Source organism: Opisthocomus hoazin, chromosome 6, assembly GCF_030867145.1.
Source record: "Opisthocomus hoazin isolate bOpiHoa1 chromosome 6, bOpiHoa1.hap1, whole genome shotgun sequence".
Taxonomy (NCBI): domain Eukaryota; kingdom Metazoa; phylum Chordata; class Aves; order Opisthocomiformes; family Opisthocomidae; genus Opisthocomus; species Opisthocomus hoazin.
This window is the reverse complement of record NC_134419.1, coordinates 32,336,991-32,352,625: the sequence shown is the minus strand read 5'-3', so window position 1 is coordinate 32,352,625 and position 15,635 is coordinate 32,336,991. Positions and strand designations below refer to the sequence as shown.

The following is a 15,635-nucleotide window of genomic DNA, read 5'->3' as shown; positions in this document are numbered from 1 at the left end:
CAGGGTGAGAGAACGTTTCTCAGCAATTAGACAGAAATTGACTGGTTTGGTGCACTTCTGACACACTTCGCAATGGTGTTCAATGTGCCGCAAAGGGACTGACTTAAATGAGAAAAAAATGAATAAAACTTTTCCCACGCAGAAGAGTCCTGGAAGTGAAGAGCTCACAAAGGTTCAAACGGTCACTCCTCCACCCAAAGCAGTGTCCATGCAATCACCAGGGTTTGTATTTGGACCGTGTTCTCCCAAGGCTGAGGCATGTTTCCTTCCTCAGGAGTCACTCCTAAGCGTGGTGTTTTGGGAAGGGTGCACGTTCCTGCCTGGCTCACACCATAGGCAGGAGTGGACCTTTCTGTTCCATTCGTGTGGACTCGGATTACTGAGCACGTATGAAAATTAGACCTGAGCTGAGTAAACAAATATTGATCTAGTCAACCTCAGGTCACTGCTGAGAATAGTATTTTGCAGGAGTATATCGAAGGGGCAGGAGATGGTACAAACACTGGCTGAAATTCAGTCCCACTCCGGGGAGTTTGCAACCTCAGTACAATCAAGAGTTGTGTTTGAAAATGCTGCTCTCCTTTGGGTTATGACAATCTGTGGCTCCTCCTTTCCTAGCTGTGTATCAGAAAATAATTAATCAACAGTCCAGATTGCCTGAAACGAGTAGGAGTGATGCTAGAATAGCTGTGTTTCAGAGGCACACAGGGCTAGAAGGGGATCGGGGTGGGAGGAGAGGAACAGCCCATTGGAGGGAAAAGCCAGGTGGTGGGTAGATTTTCTTGGGGCAATTAATGCCGACCTACACACCATCATCATTCAGGAGATGAGCATTCATTCTACACAGCGATTTGCGCCGCGGAACGTTCGGTCTGGTAATTTTCCAGGTACTCGGCCGTTTGACTTGGGGGTTTTTTAAACATGCCAAATGAGATGTGATGCCTTGTGAGTGCTGGAGTGGAGGCAGCAGAGTGGATTTTTCCCACCGCGGTGAATGAAGTAGGACGTGCCGCCTTCCCAAGCGGAGTCTCTGACCCTCCCGTGTCTCTGCAGGGTCACAGCTTATTTGTTAACACCGTGTAGAGAAAAGCTGGGACCAGCTGGTCTCTTCTCAACGGTCTGAATTTTCCTCTGAAATCCAGATTTTGATTTCGGAGGAAAATTCAGACTTTGAGGTCAGCTTATTCAGACCGATGACATTGGTTCATCGCAGGCCTGATGGTGGACCAGCAAAATCTCCAGGATCACTGAGCAAATTGCTATTATTTTCCCAGTTGGATGGGTTTTCCCCATTTTCTCTCCACCAGGACGGAAGGACAGGAGCAACCACTGAGGCACATTGCAACCAGCCCAGCAGAAAGCGGGCGCCGAGTGTTGAGAGGATTAATTCTCACAAGCCCCCATTTTTAGGACCGGGTTCTGTTTCACATCGCAGCAGGCTGGCTTCGACCCACCGCCTGCCCCAACGGAGGGGGACACGGTGGCTTGAAAGGCGATGTCGAGTGAAGAACAGCTGAGAGCTACAACGATCCTGGTGTGTATAAATAGAGACAGAGCTGTTATCCTGATGAAACAAGACCAGATGTTTCTCCGAAATCCCTCTTCTCCGCTAGTGAAAATTATACTTTAGTTACAACAGAGCTGAGCAGGCAGCGGAATATTTTAGAACTGCTAGTAGTGGGAAGTCAAAGGAAACAGTGGAGGAGCAAAAAGCCTCGCTGGGGTGGTAGGTGCTGGGGTAGCCACCCTGGAATGCTGCGGGGATGGATCAGGTGCGAGCCCGAGGAGCTCCTCGCTGCCTTTGTTCTATTTTTCAGCTTCCTATCCCGGCATTAACGGCCGGAGTTTAAAGCCCAGGCTGTGGACGCCTTTGCGAGGTAGAAATTCAGTGTCAGCATATGTGTCCTGGAGGCAGTTGGCATGAGATGAAGGAGGGATGGCAGCAGCAGTTCAGACTGGGCCTTGGCTCTTTAATATTTAACTTTCCCTAGTGCTGGCGTTTTTTTTTAATCAGTTTGTGCATTATCTGCCATCCCTGTTCAAAGAGGGTTTTAGCATGGAGATTTCAGCGCTTAATCCCAGGGGCAGGGGAAATGGAAGAGTCTCTCTGAAGCTTTCAGGGTTCAATCTGGCCTCAATTACACCAGCCTAAACGACGGGCTTTGCTGGGACGGCATTGGGCTGGAGGTAACGAAACGAGGGGTCGGTCCTGTATCTGGCCAGGAGACGCCTGTGGTCCCTAAGGCTCCATCCACAGGGAGTTACCAGGAGGATGCAAGCATTGCCAGGCTGGCTCAGAATAAACCTTTGCCTTGGGCAGCACCCAGCACCCGGCCATGGCCAGCTGCAGATGCTTAGGAAGGGATATTGGAAGGGGGAGAGTATAAAGCGATCCTTCCTCCGGCATACCCTCCCGGCTCCCGGTAATCACCAGTTGAGAGACTTCCTGAGCCGGAGGTTGCATGAATTCGTCTAATCCTTTATTTTGAATTCATTTATACTTTTGGCCTCCATGACTTCCTGTGGCAATAAGTTCCACAATGTAATTATGTGTTGTGTGAAAAAGTACTTCCTTTTGTCTGCTTTAGACCTGGCTCCCGAACATTTCTCTCCATGCTCCCTCAATCTCGCGTCGTGAGGAACAGGGAAAAAATAATTCCAGGACCATACCAGACCTCTCTGACCTCTTCAGACTCCTCTGTCTTCGCTTGCCCCAAGACCGAACTGGAGCGTCTTCGTTTTTCTAGTCTTTCCTCCTCACGTGGTATCTAGCCCATCACTTCCAGCATTCTTACCACCCTCCTCCATGTCTCTTCTCATTTTGTTATCATCTTTCTTTGAGATAAGATCACCAAAGTGAGACTCGCTCACTCCTGAAGATGCATATTTGTTCTCCTGGAAGAAGGTCAGCTCAAAAGCTGTTTTTTCACAAGCCAGACTGATGTAGTTCAATTTCTTCTACAACATACACAGTCTTTGGCTTAATGGAAATACATGCGCAGCTCTCTTCAAACACTTTGATTCAACCTATTCTGAGTAAACCTCCAGCCCTCATTTCACTAGAGCCTGTGGGTTAACGCGACAGCCACGAGTAGATCAGCTAATGGGGCTGTGTTACACGCAGGGAATTTCGTGCACGCGCTTGTCTTACTGCTCATTTGCGGCCGCACAAATCCCCTGTGCGCTGCGGGTGGAGCAGACCCCCAGCCAGAACAGCTGAGCTGGTGAGCTCCAAACGCAGGAGTCTGATTTCCAGGACAACTTTATTTATAAAATATGTCTATTTTTCCTACCATCCTGCCTGCAAAACCAGCCTTCCTATTTTAGTCATCCCTGCTCTTTATTATTGTTTATACTGCACCAAACCCCACAAATAAAGACAGGAGAATGGATTTTGTTTTCTGCTACCGTCTGAATTTCAGAAACCTCACTATCCAGTCGTTCCAGCCCTTGCTGTTGGGATGGCTTGATCATACTTGCAGATACAACCAGTCCTCGCTTGATGGGAACCAGTTGCTGGTGTCTTGAGCCGCTCCTGCGTAATTGTTGTCCCAGGACTGCGTGGCAGCTTTTTAAAACTCCATCGTTCCCCTTTTGGCAGTAGCTCAGCAGCCACATCCTTCCCTCGCAACCCGCCAGCTCCTCTCCTCTTTCTCAAAGCAGCTTCGTCCCCCTTTCCCCCCTGCAGCTGCTCGTGCAGGGTCCCTGCTGCTGCCACAGGTAACGGTCCCAGAGGTGGCTGAGGGACGGAGAAGTCTCTGGGAGGCTGACGGCAAGAAGGGGGCTGAGGGGAGCGTGGGAGGGGGAAACCTTGAGGAGTTTATTGGACTGTGGCCACTAAATGATAAGCTTGGAGAACACGTATGTTGTTCTGTTATCAGCAGCAGTGGGAATGAGCAAGGGTAGAGAGAATGTAGGAGGGAAAAATTGGTTTTCCTACTGCTTTATGGCATTATTATGGCAATTTATGCACATGTCTGCTCTGGAAGGAGTAGCCTGCACGCCCCCAGTTCCCAGTCCTTTGGAAACCGTGACACAGAGCATGTTTTGGGGTGGGAAGGAGCCAGGAGAGGTTACTGGGTGTCCCGGCTGTGCTGTTCCTCCGCAGAATCGCCCTGCGCCTGTCACAGCGATGCAGAGATGAAGCCTCACCAGATTTCAGTCTGGTTTAACTCTTCTTGGTTATAGGGGTAATCTAAAAATCCTTATTTCCCAGAGAATTGAGGCTGACAACATCAAGCTCAGAGGATCTCTCTTCTCCCCCGATCCTGCATCTCACCTCCTAAACCTCAGCAAGCATTGAACTCGCTGGTCTGTTTCAAACAAACAAACAAAGGGATAAAGGTCCAGGAGCTAATTAAATCCCTGCAGGAATAACAAAAGGTAAAGCAGGGCGATCCTACAGCCTCTCCACTGACGCTGTCCACCCTTTGCTAGATACCAGGGGATCTACGCTGAGACTTGAATCTGTAAGAAACTGGGCTACACCAGTTCTGCCCATCACGAACCAGCCAAACGTTTTGAAGGAGGTGTCTTTGTTTTCAAACTCCACTTGGAAATCGCAGCAGGGCGCGTATTCCCACCGTACAATGGAAAAACCGCACCGTGAACTCATCCCACGTCAGAAAACAGGGCTCCCAACTGGGCAGAGGATGACCCAATTGCAGGGCAAGACTCAGGTCAAGCTCTCAGTCGAGCAGGAGACAGAAACCCACAGGAAACGAGGTTTCATCAATTAATCATAGGGCTGGCAGGACTTCTTTTTTTCTCCTTTGAAACAGTTAATACATCGTCCATCGCGGACACAGCTCTACCGGTGTAAGGGTACTCCAACCCAGCTGGATCAGAAGGGCATCGTTCGCTGCCGCTTTGCAAGTCCCCTGCTCCCAAGAGGAACTTTCAGGAACTCCTCAGACAAACCTCCAGGCTCGGCCAGCTGATTGCAACCTGCCAAGCTTAGAGGGTTACAGCCCTTTCAGAGGGAAGTTACTGCTCTTCAGCAGAGCTCCAGCAACTCGCTGCGTGAACCCTCTTATTCTGTTGTAGTACAAAATAAAACAAGGCGACATTAAGCACAGTTAGAAAGTGGGGGAGCTGTGTGTAGTTTAAAGCAGCTGTCTGGCAGTGTAACCATTATAGGTCCATGCTACTTCAACAGCTATTTTAATAAAGAAAAAATTGTTAGCCCCTTTACACCAATGCAGAAATTGCGTACAGAGATGAGCCCTGAGACGCAGTCCGTGCTAAGCGTTAGATTTCAGTGAGAAAGAGGAGACGGACGACTTCACTAAATCCTCTGTGCACTGTGGAAATGATCACTGAATCTATGTGCTCGGATGAATTTAGCCGGTTCGTATCGACCATGGACAGGCACGAACTCAGACCGGGAGACTACAGGGAAGGAACCCGGAGCAAGCTGAACCCCTTCGCTCACCCTCCCTGAAAATTCAAGCTACAACGCTGTGATTTAAAAGACACTGTGGGATGCACGCTGTGTTCACACGTATTTTTATTCTGGATTTTTAAAGAACATGTACCTTAAGCACTGGGAACTTCACCAAGAAACAAAACAGAACATGAAAACTGGGTGTACTCGGGGAGGTCGGTGAAGAGGTGTTCAGAAAACCCACCTGCAAACCCCCTGAATGAAATCAACCCACTCAAGCCAGTCGCCTTCCTTCCCCTCCAGCGCGTCTCCTTCACACGCAACTGGAAGAAAAGGGCTGTGTGAGGGCACGGAAGGTTGAACAGTCTGGAACAGGCGTGCTCTGAAGGGCAACGTGAACCCTGACCAAGGCTCCGAGCCTGGGGAAACCCATCTCCTTTTTGAGACTGAAACCCACCGCCTTCGAGGCCCGGCAATGGTACCAGTGCGTCGGGGAACTGGGCGCTGCCAGATGCACGTGGCAGGGACCCCCCTGGAGGGCTCACCCCCGCCGATTCTCACTTCTTTGGGGTGCTTTCACCGAGCCACCCACTCCACTTCCAGCCGGGGAGCTGAACCCGCGCCTGAGGGGAAACCCCTCGGGGGCCATTTTGAAACCCCTCGGGGGCCGCGGCGAGAAGCCCCGCGTGGGGAAGCGGTCGCGGGGTGAGGTGGCCGGGGGAGAGCGCTGCCCGCTCCCCTGAGGGGAAGAACGGCTGCGGCCGGCCCAGCGCCGCCCGCCATCTCCCGCCACCCCCTCAGGGAAGGCGGGGGGGGGGGGGGGGGGGGGGGGGTGCCGGCTCGCTGCCTCGGCGGCCGATTACTCTAGCCTGGCCAAACCCCGCCGTCCACCGCCTGCCCCGCCGGCGCGGGCGCTCGGCCCGCCACTGCTCGCGCCTGTTCGCCCGGGGATGCCGGCGGCGCTGAGGGCGCGGCGGGGCTGCCGCCGCCGCCGGGTGCTGGGACGGGCGGGCAGCGGCCGCTGCCTCCTCCCGCGCTGACGCAGGGGGCGGTGGGGCGGGGAAGGGCGGGGCGGCGGGGCCGCGGCGCTGAGGGAGGGATGGAGCCGCGCAGCGGCGCGCGCTGAGGCGAGGCGCGAGCGCGGCGGGGCGCAGCGCGGGCGGCGGCGCCGGTTCCCGTGCGCCCCCCCCTCCCCTCAGGATGGAGGCGGCCCCGGCGGCGGCGGGCGGCGAACCAGCGGCCTGGGCGGAGGTGGCGGCGGCGTTCGCGGAGCCGGAGCTGGTCTCGGAGGAGCTGGAGGTGGCGGCGGGCGGCTCGCTGGACCGCGTCCTGCTGGAGTCGGTCTGCCAGCAGCAGGGCTGGCTCCGCGTCTACGGTAAGAGGGGGCGCGGGGCGCACCGCGGCGGGAGGCTGGAAGCGGCGGGAAACTTCCCGGGCCCAACTTCCCCGCCTCTCCGGGTCCCAACCCCCAGAGTCTCCTTACCCCCCCACCCCGGGCTGCTCCCGTCGCCCCGGACCCGCTGTTGGGTGTTAAACCGGCACCTTTGTTATTGATAAAAAGGAGGTGGGAACCTGGAGCGGTCTGGCCGACGGGCGGGACCCGGCGTGGCTTCCCCTCCCTGTCCGAACTCTTCCCGGTGTGTAAACCTCTTAAACCCGGCTTGGTTTAGGCGAGCGGGCCTCTGGTTGCTTTAGGCTCCTGACTGAAACGGGCTTAATCCCTCGGTCGGCACCTGAACGGTGGGAATTCTGTTTTATCTTTCCCTCTTGTTTGTCTTGGTAATCTGATGGTGATTGCTCCCGTGTTTCAGAGTGAAGATCTCGGCAGACGGTATCTTGTTTTTCCTCCCGTAACAAATCTGATGGGCCACCCCTGAGAAGGCAGCAGTTGCGGTGTTTGCACGTGCAGTTAGTGATGCTACCGTTGCTTGATGTTATGGAGAACCTGTAAAAACACTTTATTTTATTGGTACTTTTTTTACATAAGATCCTGTGAGGCTCCTGGTTGTCCCTGACGTCTTCCTCCCCTGCCCTGAATCCCAGAGAGATTCCCCAGGTTTATCCATGACCTGTAAAACTAGAAGCCAATGCTCTCGGTTACCCGTGTCATTGATCTGTTACTGGCTGTGTTATTCCTGAAAGACAAAGATGACATAAATAAATTATCTGCAAGAACCCTGCTGGATTTCTTGGCTGATGGCAGTTAATTATTGTGAGTACTACCAGCGGTAGCCTTTGCATGTATCAAATGAGGAAGATCAGGCCGTGGGTTTTCTGGAGAGCATGGTCTGTTCAAAGACCTTTGTGTTTATTTTGGGAGCTTGAAAAGCTGGTGCAGTGGGACGAGGTTGTCTGTCTGCTTTCTGTCTGGTGCATCAATGAGCAAAGCTAGACTTAGCCCAATTAATTGTAAGTGAAGTTTGGGGTTTTTAGTAGTTTCCTCTGAGTCTAGCTTGCTGCTTCTTGCGTGACTTTCTTTTGTTACTCTCAGCCTGATGCCGAGACTATAAAATGCAGCCTTCTAAAAAAAAAAATATCTGTCTGCTGTTGTCAAGGGGAGCTCCGAAGAAAGCAGATTGCCCTCAGATTGTTTGTTTGTTTAGCATAGTTTCCAAAGGTAAAATGAGAATGTGCTTAAGAAGAGGATGTCTGGCACCAGCCTATCTGATTGTCACCCAAGGTTATATCTTGTGTGAGTGGAAGCAGGAATGCGGTTTCAAAATTAGCCACAGCGAAAACCATTGCTTGCTGATAAAGTCGTGTGTTGTGATGTGTTTGTAGTCTGACACTAACATGTAGATAAATGGGAAAAAATTCCCTGTGACAGAGCAGCTAGCTCACAGGCTATAAAAATCAGCGTAGACTTCGAGCATGTAAAAATACATCTTGTAGCCCAAGGACAATAACTAATTATTCCTAGTCTGTGTTTAAAAACAGCTCATTATCTCTCTCCCTCATAAAGAATCTGATGTGGTAGTGTCTTCTCTCCTTCCCTGCGAAATTACAATCGGATTAGCTAGTATTTGTTTATTTCCTCCTGCTTATTATCCTTTTTTCCTTGCATGAACACATCTGGAGAAGTTTGTGGACAGTGAATCAAGCTGAAACTGTGCCATGTTTGTGCACAACTAAATATGGGTTACAAACCTATGAGTGACAAGTGTTATTTATAGGATTAAAAGTAAAGCCTAGCACAGTTGTTTGAGGAGCCACAGCAGCGTAGCAAAAGGAAACAGGAGCAGAAAGCTTAGCCTTATTGTCTGTATTGTCTGATAAACAATGAGAACACTAACACTAATTATTTCACCATGAATGGCTGGGGGAGGGAAGGAATATCTAGGATATGAAACGTGGAGAGGCATTTTCTAGCATGGCAAGAAATGCAGCTTTTGATGCCATAGCATTTCTTTTCCACATGTCTTTATGAATGTGGACTGCTGTGTTGGGGCATTGTTCCCAGTGAAAGGTGACTGTCTGAAAAGTGGCTCAAGTAGTGGAAACACTTATTTTAAAGAAAAAGGAGTTCAGCAGCTGCTTAAAGGTGACTGGTTATTTCTGTGCATCTCTGTTCTGCAGTTGTGTGCCATCCGCTTTGTCTCTGTCCAAGCAGGTAATTACTGGCATGAGGGGAGCTGGTCCGGTTGCAGAGCCTGAAAAACTTTGTAAGTGCAAGAGAGAAGAATTTAGTAGTAAAGTACCATCATTACTGGTCTCTGTGGCTTGCCAGCAGTATGACAGTGACGTGAATGCAGTAGGACTTGACCATGTCTGGGATGTGATTTCAGTGTGACACTGAGGTCTTGTCTGACTTCACTACGAGATCTAAATCATAGTCTGGCTGGTTTTTGCATTTCCTGTGTTAGCTGCAGGAGTTCAAGTGTAGCTTTTTCATTCTGTGTTCTGGAGGTTCGGCAGCTTCTGGTTAAGTGAATTAGCAAGGAGGTCATCAAACTATGGAAATAAAATTTTGTTATCAAAGGACAGGATTTGTAACGTAAGCAGTTTCCTCTAACCTGGTGTTTGAACAGTGAACGGGAACAGCAAATTTGCTTGTTGGAGTGATAGGTTTAATTGCTCGTGAAACACAAATCATGTGAGTGTTTTTAGGTGATGTTTCCAAGAACTGGCTTTGACACACAACTAATGTTTCTGTAAAATATGTATCAACACGTGTTCTGGGTGATAGCTTCCATTCAGACTCGTGGTGTGTGTGTAATGGGGTAGGAGGGGAGAGATGTCTTGCCTGGATTAATGCTATGGTTTTTTTTTCTCTGTACAAGGAATAACTGACTCTTGAAAGCATCTGCCAGTGTTTCAAGGTCTTTTTCTCTGCTCTTTGAAATAGATTTTGGGAGGAGGAGGCAGGGAAATAACTGAATTTACAGCATTCTCAATGCTAACTGTGAAAACAGAGCGATTATATTGCCTGGTATGGCTGACTGAACATCCATGGATTTTGTAGCAATCAATTATAAAGCCAGCATCGCTGCATTGGTGTTAAATGTTGCATGTGATGGGGGCAGAATCGGATTTTGCCTAACTTACAGTCAATGTCTAAACAGGTTATAAACTTCTGCAACAGCAGTTGTTGAATTCATTTCTAATGTGCCTGCTTTAAGCTTGCTGCAAACGCTCATGCGCTAAAATTTCAAAATAGGAGTTGATGAAATATGTAGAAAATAGCGTGGAGGAGAGTCTGTTCTTGAATGTTCATCCTGCAAATAGACATTGTTGCTCTGATGCCTTATCTGGACTAGGAAATGTCTTTCTCTTTTAGCAGTTGTACAAACTCGGGTGCAGATTGGGCGTGGACATTTTCACCCCCTTGTCCTCTGATCCTGCGGGCAATCTGGAGACATTCCTCACTGCCAGAATAAGCCTCCTCACCCCCCTTCGCCTGGCAGAAGGAGAAGGCTCTTCAAGCACAGTCTTGAACATGCTTCTTCATGGATATTGATCTACAGACGGAGCTCTGCTGGCTCTGTCTCCAGAAAAAGCGCTAGACCCTGTGCAGCCAGACAGAAACGTCTCTTGGCTGCCTCAGACCTGAGTTTCAGGCTTTTAAGTATTGGCCCACAGAAAATATTAGACGTGCTCGTTCTCAGGTATGGAGGCACGGTAATGCGCGTAGTGTCATGTGGAGATTAAAAAATAGCTGTGTCTTGACACTAAGCAGAAGCGTTTCCTAATCATGTGAAATTCAGTTCAAAAGCCGAATTTCTGCGAGTAATCCGTGGTCTGCCTTGCTTGACTCCTATAGCAACGATTCCCACTCTGTTCTCAGGGTTTTCTGGTTCTTTACAGCCTGCCTTGCTACAGCTTTGTAGGTAGCCTGATACCTACCTTTTTTCTTTTTTCCTTCTTTTCTGCTACCGCTTGCAGTTGTACCTAAAAATGCACAGATGATCCATTTCCAAACCATCTCTCTTTGGACGAGCACCAACAGGCTTTGGTAATGAGCAGCATCTTGTCATTGTCAGCAAATCCTCTCCTTCCAGCCCTGATCGTCCTGCCGGCCAGCTTTTCCCGAGATGTCTGTGCGTGGATGGTGCGTGAGAGCCAAGACCCTCCCCGGGGGTCAGTGTCCCCTCCGCGGGGTCCAGCCTGCCCCGCTGATCTCCACCCAAGCCGCAGGAGATCCCACCAGGTGGCGGCATCTTCATTGCGGTGGTGTTGGAGCTGCTGGAGGATGCCCCAGCTGCCCCAGACAGGCTGGGGTACAGCGTCCTCTCCACTCCTGGATCTTATCACTCGTCTCCAGAAGCTCAGTTAAGAAGTAATCTGGAGGCTGTGCAACAAGGGATAGGTAGGAAGGGTGTATTTTAATACAAAACCTTGAAAACCCCTCGTGACAAATTGAAGCAGTGAGGCAATCTGATAGTTGAGGGATGGCTGTTACAGCTGTAGAGGGTTTTCTTCTGCTGCTTGAGATGCATGCAGATAGTATAGCTGGGCTAGGTTTTGTATACTGCTGCATTTATTCGTGTGTATGGAGCTGCGATTCATTGTAGGAGGTCATTTGCTGCTACAACGGACTTGAGATAAGCTGAAGGTGCAGACAAGACCCTTGGAAAGCTGGAAGGGAGCTGAAGAGCTGCACGGCATGTCTGTGCGGGCAGACTGGTGTTGGAAAGTAGAGAAGGTCAGTGTTCATGAGTGTGTCTTTCCCTCCTGATCAATAGGCTTATTTTTAAACTCGCTTAGAAAGTTGGTGTGAAAGAAGATAAACCTTGCTCGGCCAGGAAATGTCGTTTCCTGCGTACTTGGACAGTGCCTACTGTAGTGATATCTGACCTTACCGTGGCCTTCAGGTACCGCTGCAGCATATTAGGTACAAACGTTAAGTAACGAAGGCATAAAGCTTTTTTATGTTTTGTTCAGATGATAAATAATGATGATTTCTAGTCGGTGCCCCATAGTGAAAGATAGAGTTTAATCAAAACCGAGGTTTTAAGTGTCTGCATTTGCTACAGATTAAAAACGGACAAGTGTGCTGTGGGCCGAGATAACGGTTTCCCTTGCTAGCCAGCAGCGGGGAGTATCAAAAGATGCGACTGAAGTGCTCTTACAGGTGATCTGCTCATGCTTGCTGTACCACAGCTCCTCTGATAGCCCTTCTTGACTGCAGGGAATTCTTACAAGCATGCAGGGGGTGAATTATGGGTCCTCTGTGCTGCTGTGGCTATCGAATCTCTGCTGGCTTTCTTGTGTGTTTGGAGTGCCACTGAGGGCTGGATATAGCCTGTTTTCTTGTTGGTTGCTTTACTCCCAAACTTTATTGCAGAATTAGCCCTTTGATGTTAAAACTGTTTGCTCTTCCTCTTTGTAAGGAACATTGACGTTCATTTATACATAAATGGATTTTTTTTTTTTAGGAGTTTTTAGCTGGGCTCTTTCAGCTGGGTGTGTTGTTGCAGATGTTGCCTAGGTTACTAATTTATTAAGTCACTTAAATATTTGGAGGCGTCAACAATGCTAGAGCGTGTTGGGGAAAATGAGGATGACATTATTTTAGAACACTGATTTCCTGACTCTTGTATTTCAGTGACACGATTTATCTCTGGCCGAACATTTTCATGTGGTGCTGTTTCCTATTTTTAAACAATAGGAAAAAAGGGAAGATAAGAGGAGCATAACTGTGACCTGTTGACTTATTATGAGATCATGGGTTCCTTTCAACTGATATTTATAGATTTTTATAAAAAATAGCTGAGATTTCAGCATTTTCTGGCATATGTGCCTGCTTAGCCCCAAGGTCATGGAGTTAAGTTCTCATTTGAATTCTTTCAAAATCCTCTGTAAAGGCACACAGTAATCATGGATTTATATCTGCAAGGAAAGTAGTGAAAAGAAAAATGGCTGCATTTTGGTTTGTAAACTTCTCAGAAAGTCATTTATGTGTTTTGACACCTCCCTGTGTCAGAAAGCTGTTACAAAAGTGATCAGGAGGGAATAGCATTTGCTAATTCCCTTTAAGGGGGTTTCAGAAGGTCACAAAACTGTAGAAGGGCTCTTCTCCAAGACTCAGGATTGTTTTTAGTTATAAAGCAAGTTGGAGTAGTGCGAGTAACGAGCTCTTGGAGGTGAAGGAGGTCTTTGCACTTAAGTAAATGCAAAACCAAGTCCTGGATTTAGATCCCTTATTATCTAAAGGGATTTTTTTGTTTGTTTGTTTAACAGCTGGGAATACCCCATTAAAAATTAGCTCTTACACTGCAAGCACTGGCAGGCACTTAAACACATTAATTCTGCAAACTGTGGGAAAACGACACCCATTTCAGCAGATGTGCAATGGGTCTGGTGTAGATTTGCATAAGAATGCATATGCTTCTCGGTTAGTTTCTGGCTTGATTAAAACTTGCAGGCACCTTCTCCCTTCCTGTAGTGCTGTGTCTGCATTCTTGGACATTAGTGGTTTAATTGAAAATGCCCTGTTTTCTTCTGTATGAAGATAATTCTTTTTATATATACAGTACTGCAGTGTAGATGCTCTTGGTGTTTTACAGACAGAGCTGCTTTGCTTGCCTTTTGGAATCTGTAGCCTGGACCAGAGAAGAAAGGAAATAGCAAAGATGAAGAATGGCAAATGCGTTTGGAAGGGGATGGAGGATTGCACGGTAGAGTATCATGAGATGGGAGGGGATCGTGTCTGTTCAGCCCTTGCTTCCAAGGAGGTGTGGGAATGGAAATCAGTACTGTGGTGAGAGGAAGAGAAATGTTCAGGAACCTGTGAATCACCCAGCTCTTAGACTTAACCCCTCCCAATGTTAGGCTTTCCTGTAACAGTCGACAAGGTTCAGCAGAACCTCTTCACCTCGGTCACGTTCCCAATCTGGATGGCATGACAAAAGCATAGGAAATTCTTTCAAGTAGACCACAGATAGTGTAGCATTAATTCTGAGAGCGCTTTCAAGGCTCTGGGCAGCAGGGAATTTAAGCAAGGTACTGGGAGGCAGAATGTTGGAAAAGAGGATGAGAACTTGAACTTTGATGTGAAGTTTCTGACAGGGAGAGAGAAACTAGTTAGGAAGTGATATTTTGCATAGATTTTATCCACGTATGACAAGCGTTGGATGCCCACCATCACAATCCAGAGCTTCAGGAGAAGAGGTTTTGTCAGGGCTGTTTTTAGGATTTTTTTGGCATGAAGGAACCAAAGACAATTTAGCAATTTTCTAGACAAAGCTTAATGCTGGAGGAATGCAGCTCTGGAGCTGCCCTGTCTCCTGCTGGCGATGGTTTTGTGTAGGCCTGGTAGCCAGCAGAGCACTTTTGGGTTGTCCAGCACCGGCAGGAGCATTAGCTTGCCAGATGAGAAGTGGTTAGCATTGCCTGCGTGCAGCACCTGTAGCTTTGTCATTTTATCAGTTGCAAGGTATTTAGTGGTGTGGAAGTGAGGAGGAAATGCTCTTTGTAGGCAGCAGGGTCAGCAGGGCTGTGAGCTGTCACTGAGTTGCAGTGAGCCATCTTGCACCCTTGACAGCTTCCAGCTCTCTTGCCAGAGGACTGATGTTCCCTGGCTCTAGAAAAGTAGAAATTTGTTTCATAACCATTTTTGGTGATATCTTTCACAGAAGAACTTAAAGTGACTACACGGAATATAACAGCCTAAGGTAACTGTGTTTTACCTCTTTGGCAACATGTCTCCTTTTGCCAATGAGGGCTTGGAGGAAATACAGAAGGGATTGGTACTTCTGAAGGGATTTCTTTTCCATGGTTGGTACTTGTGTGGCAGATAGAGTTAAAAACCTGCTTGCTTTCTTCAGTTTCTCATTACTTGAGTCAGTGGATTGGCTTGAGATAAGCAGAGGTAATTCACACCCTCATTTAGCTGACTCTTCAGTGCACTGATACCCATCTTGACAAGATAGGGTACAGATGCTGCACTGGTCAGCATAATGTGTAGTACGAGGGATTTCAGGCTTGATGAAGATGTGGGGAAAGTAGCAGTGGCTGGGGGCACTGAATCCAGTCTTTGAATCTCTTTAAGGAACTAAACGATCATTTTGCTCCAGTTTTGTGTAGCATTTTGTCATGGCAAACGGTGACTGCTTCGTTAGCAATTCCTGTGCTGTCCACTGGGGTAAAAGAAGGAAGGATGAGGTTTCCCTTACTCGGGCTGTTCATTACCTTGCTACGTGAGAGCATCCAAAGCATTAACGGTTTTATTTGAGAGTGCCTCTGTGAGCTGGAAAGGTGAAGAAATGAGGCACAAGTAGGTCAGATAAGTTACCCAAGGACATACAAGAAACTTGGCAACAGAAGTCGGATCTCCTGAGACCTCTACAGTGTTTTGCTTGCATACTTTGAGTTGCACTGCTTCGCATTTGGGATGCCTTTAAGCCTGCTACTTTACTTGGATCCTCTTGTGACTATTAATAATGCTCTCAAATACCTTATTAGCTGTCAGACCTGTAGGTCAGCAGGGCAAGATGCTCTCAGAGGGGAAGCTCATTCAGGTGGTTATATCTGCGTACTCCTTTCTCCCCCCAAAAAAAACCCCGAAGATAAAGTTTTGTTGACCTTCAAAATATAAAATTGTTTCATTACAGTGATAGCAGGCTGGACTGCTGGTAGGAAGGAGTTTGGATAGCTGGCACTGATTAACTTCTCTTCGTTTGTGGACAGGGCCGGGTGTTTGACTAAATTGTTATTTCCAAGTAGGTAACTCCTCACTGTGGACTGAGGGAGGAAAATATATTGCATGTCGAGCCTGGAAAACCCCAGAGCAATGATTAAACCACCCGAA

The 15,635-nt window shown here is 48.4% G+C and overlaps 1 protein-coding gene across 3 annotated transcripts in view; it reads left to right on the top strand.

Moving 5' to 3' along the window:
• Positions 1-6,565: 6,565 nt before the first annotated feature.
• RASAL2 (RAS protein activator like 2) overlaps positions 6,566-15,635 on the top strand; it is a 193,412-nt gene continuing 184,342 nt past the window's right edge. For 2 of the 3 annotated variants that reach the window (XM_075422580.1, XM_075422579.1), the window contains exon 1: positions 6,566-6,761. In XM_075422580.1, coding sequence (XP_075278695.1) covers positions 6,587-6,761 — 175 coding nt within the window. In that variant the 5' untranslated portion in view covers positions 6,566-6,586. The remainder of the gene's footprint in view (positions 6,762-15,635) is intronic. The other variant, XM_075422582.1, reaches the window with a different exon arrangement.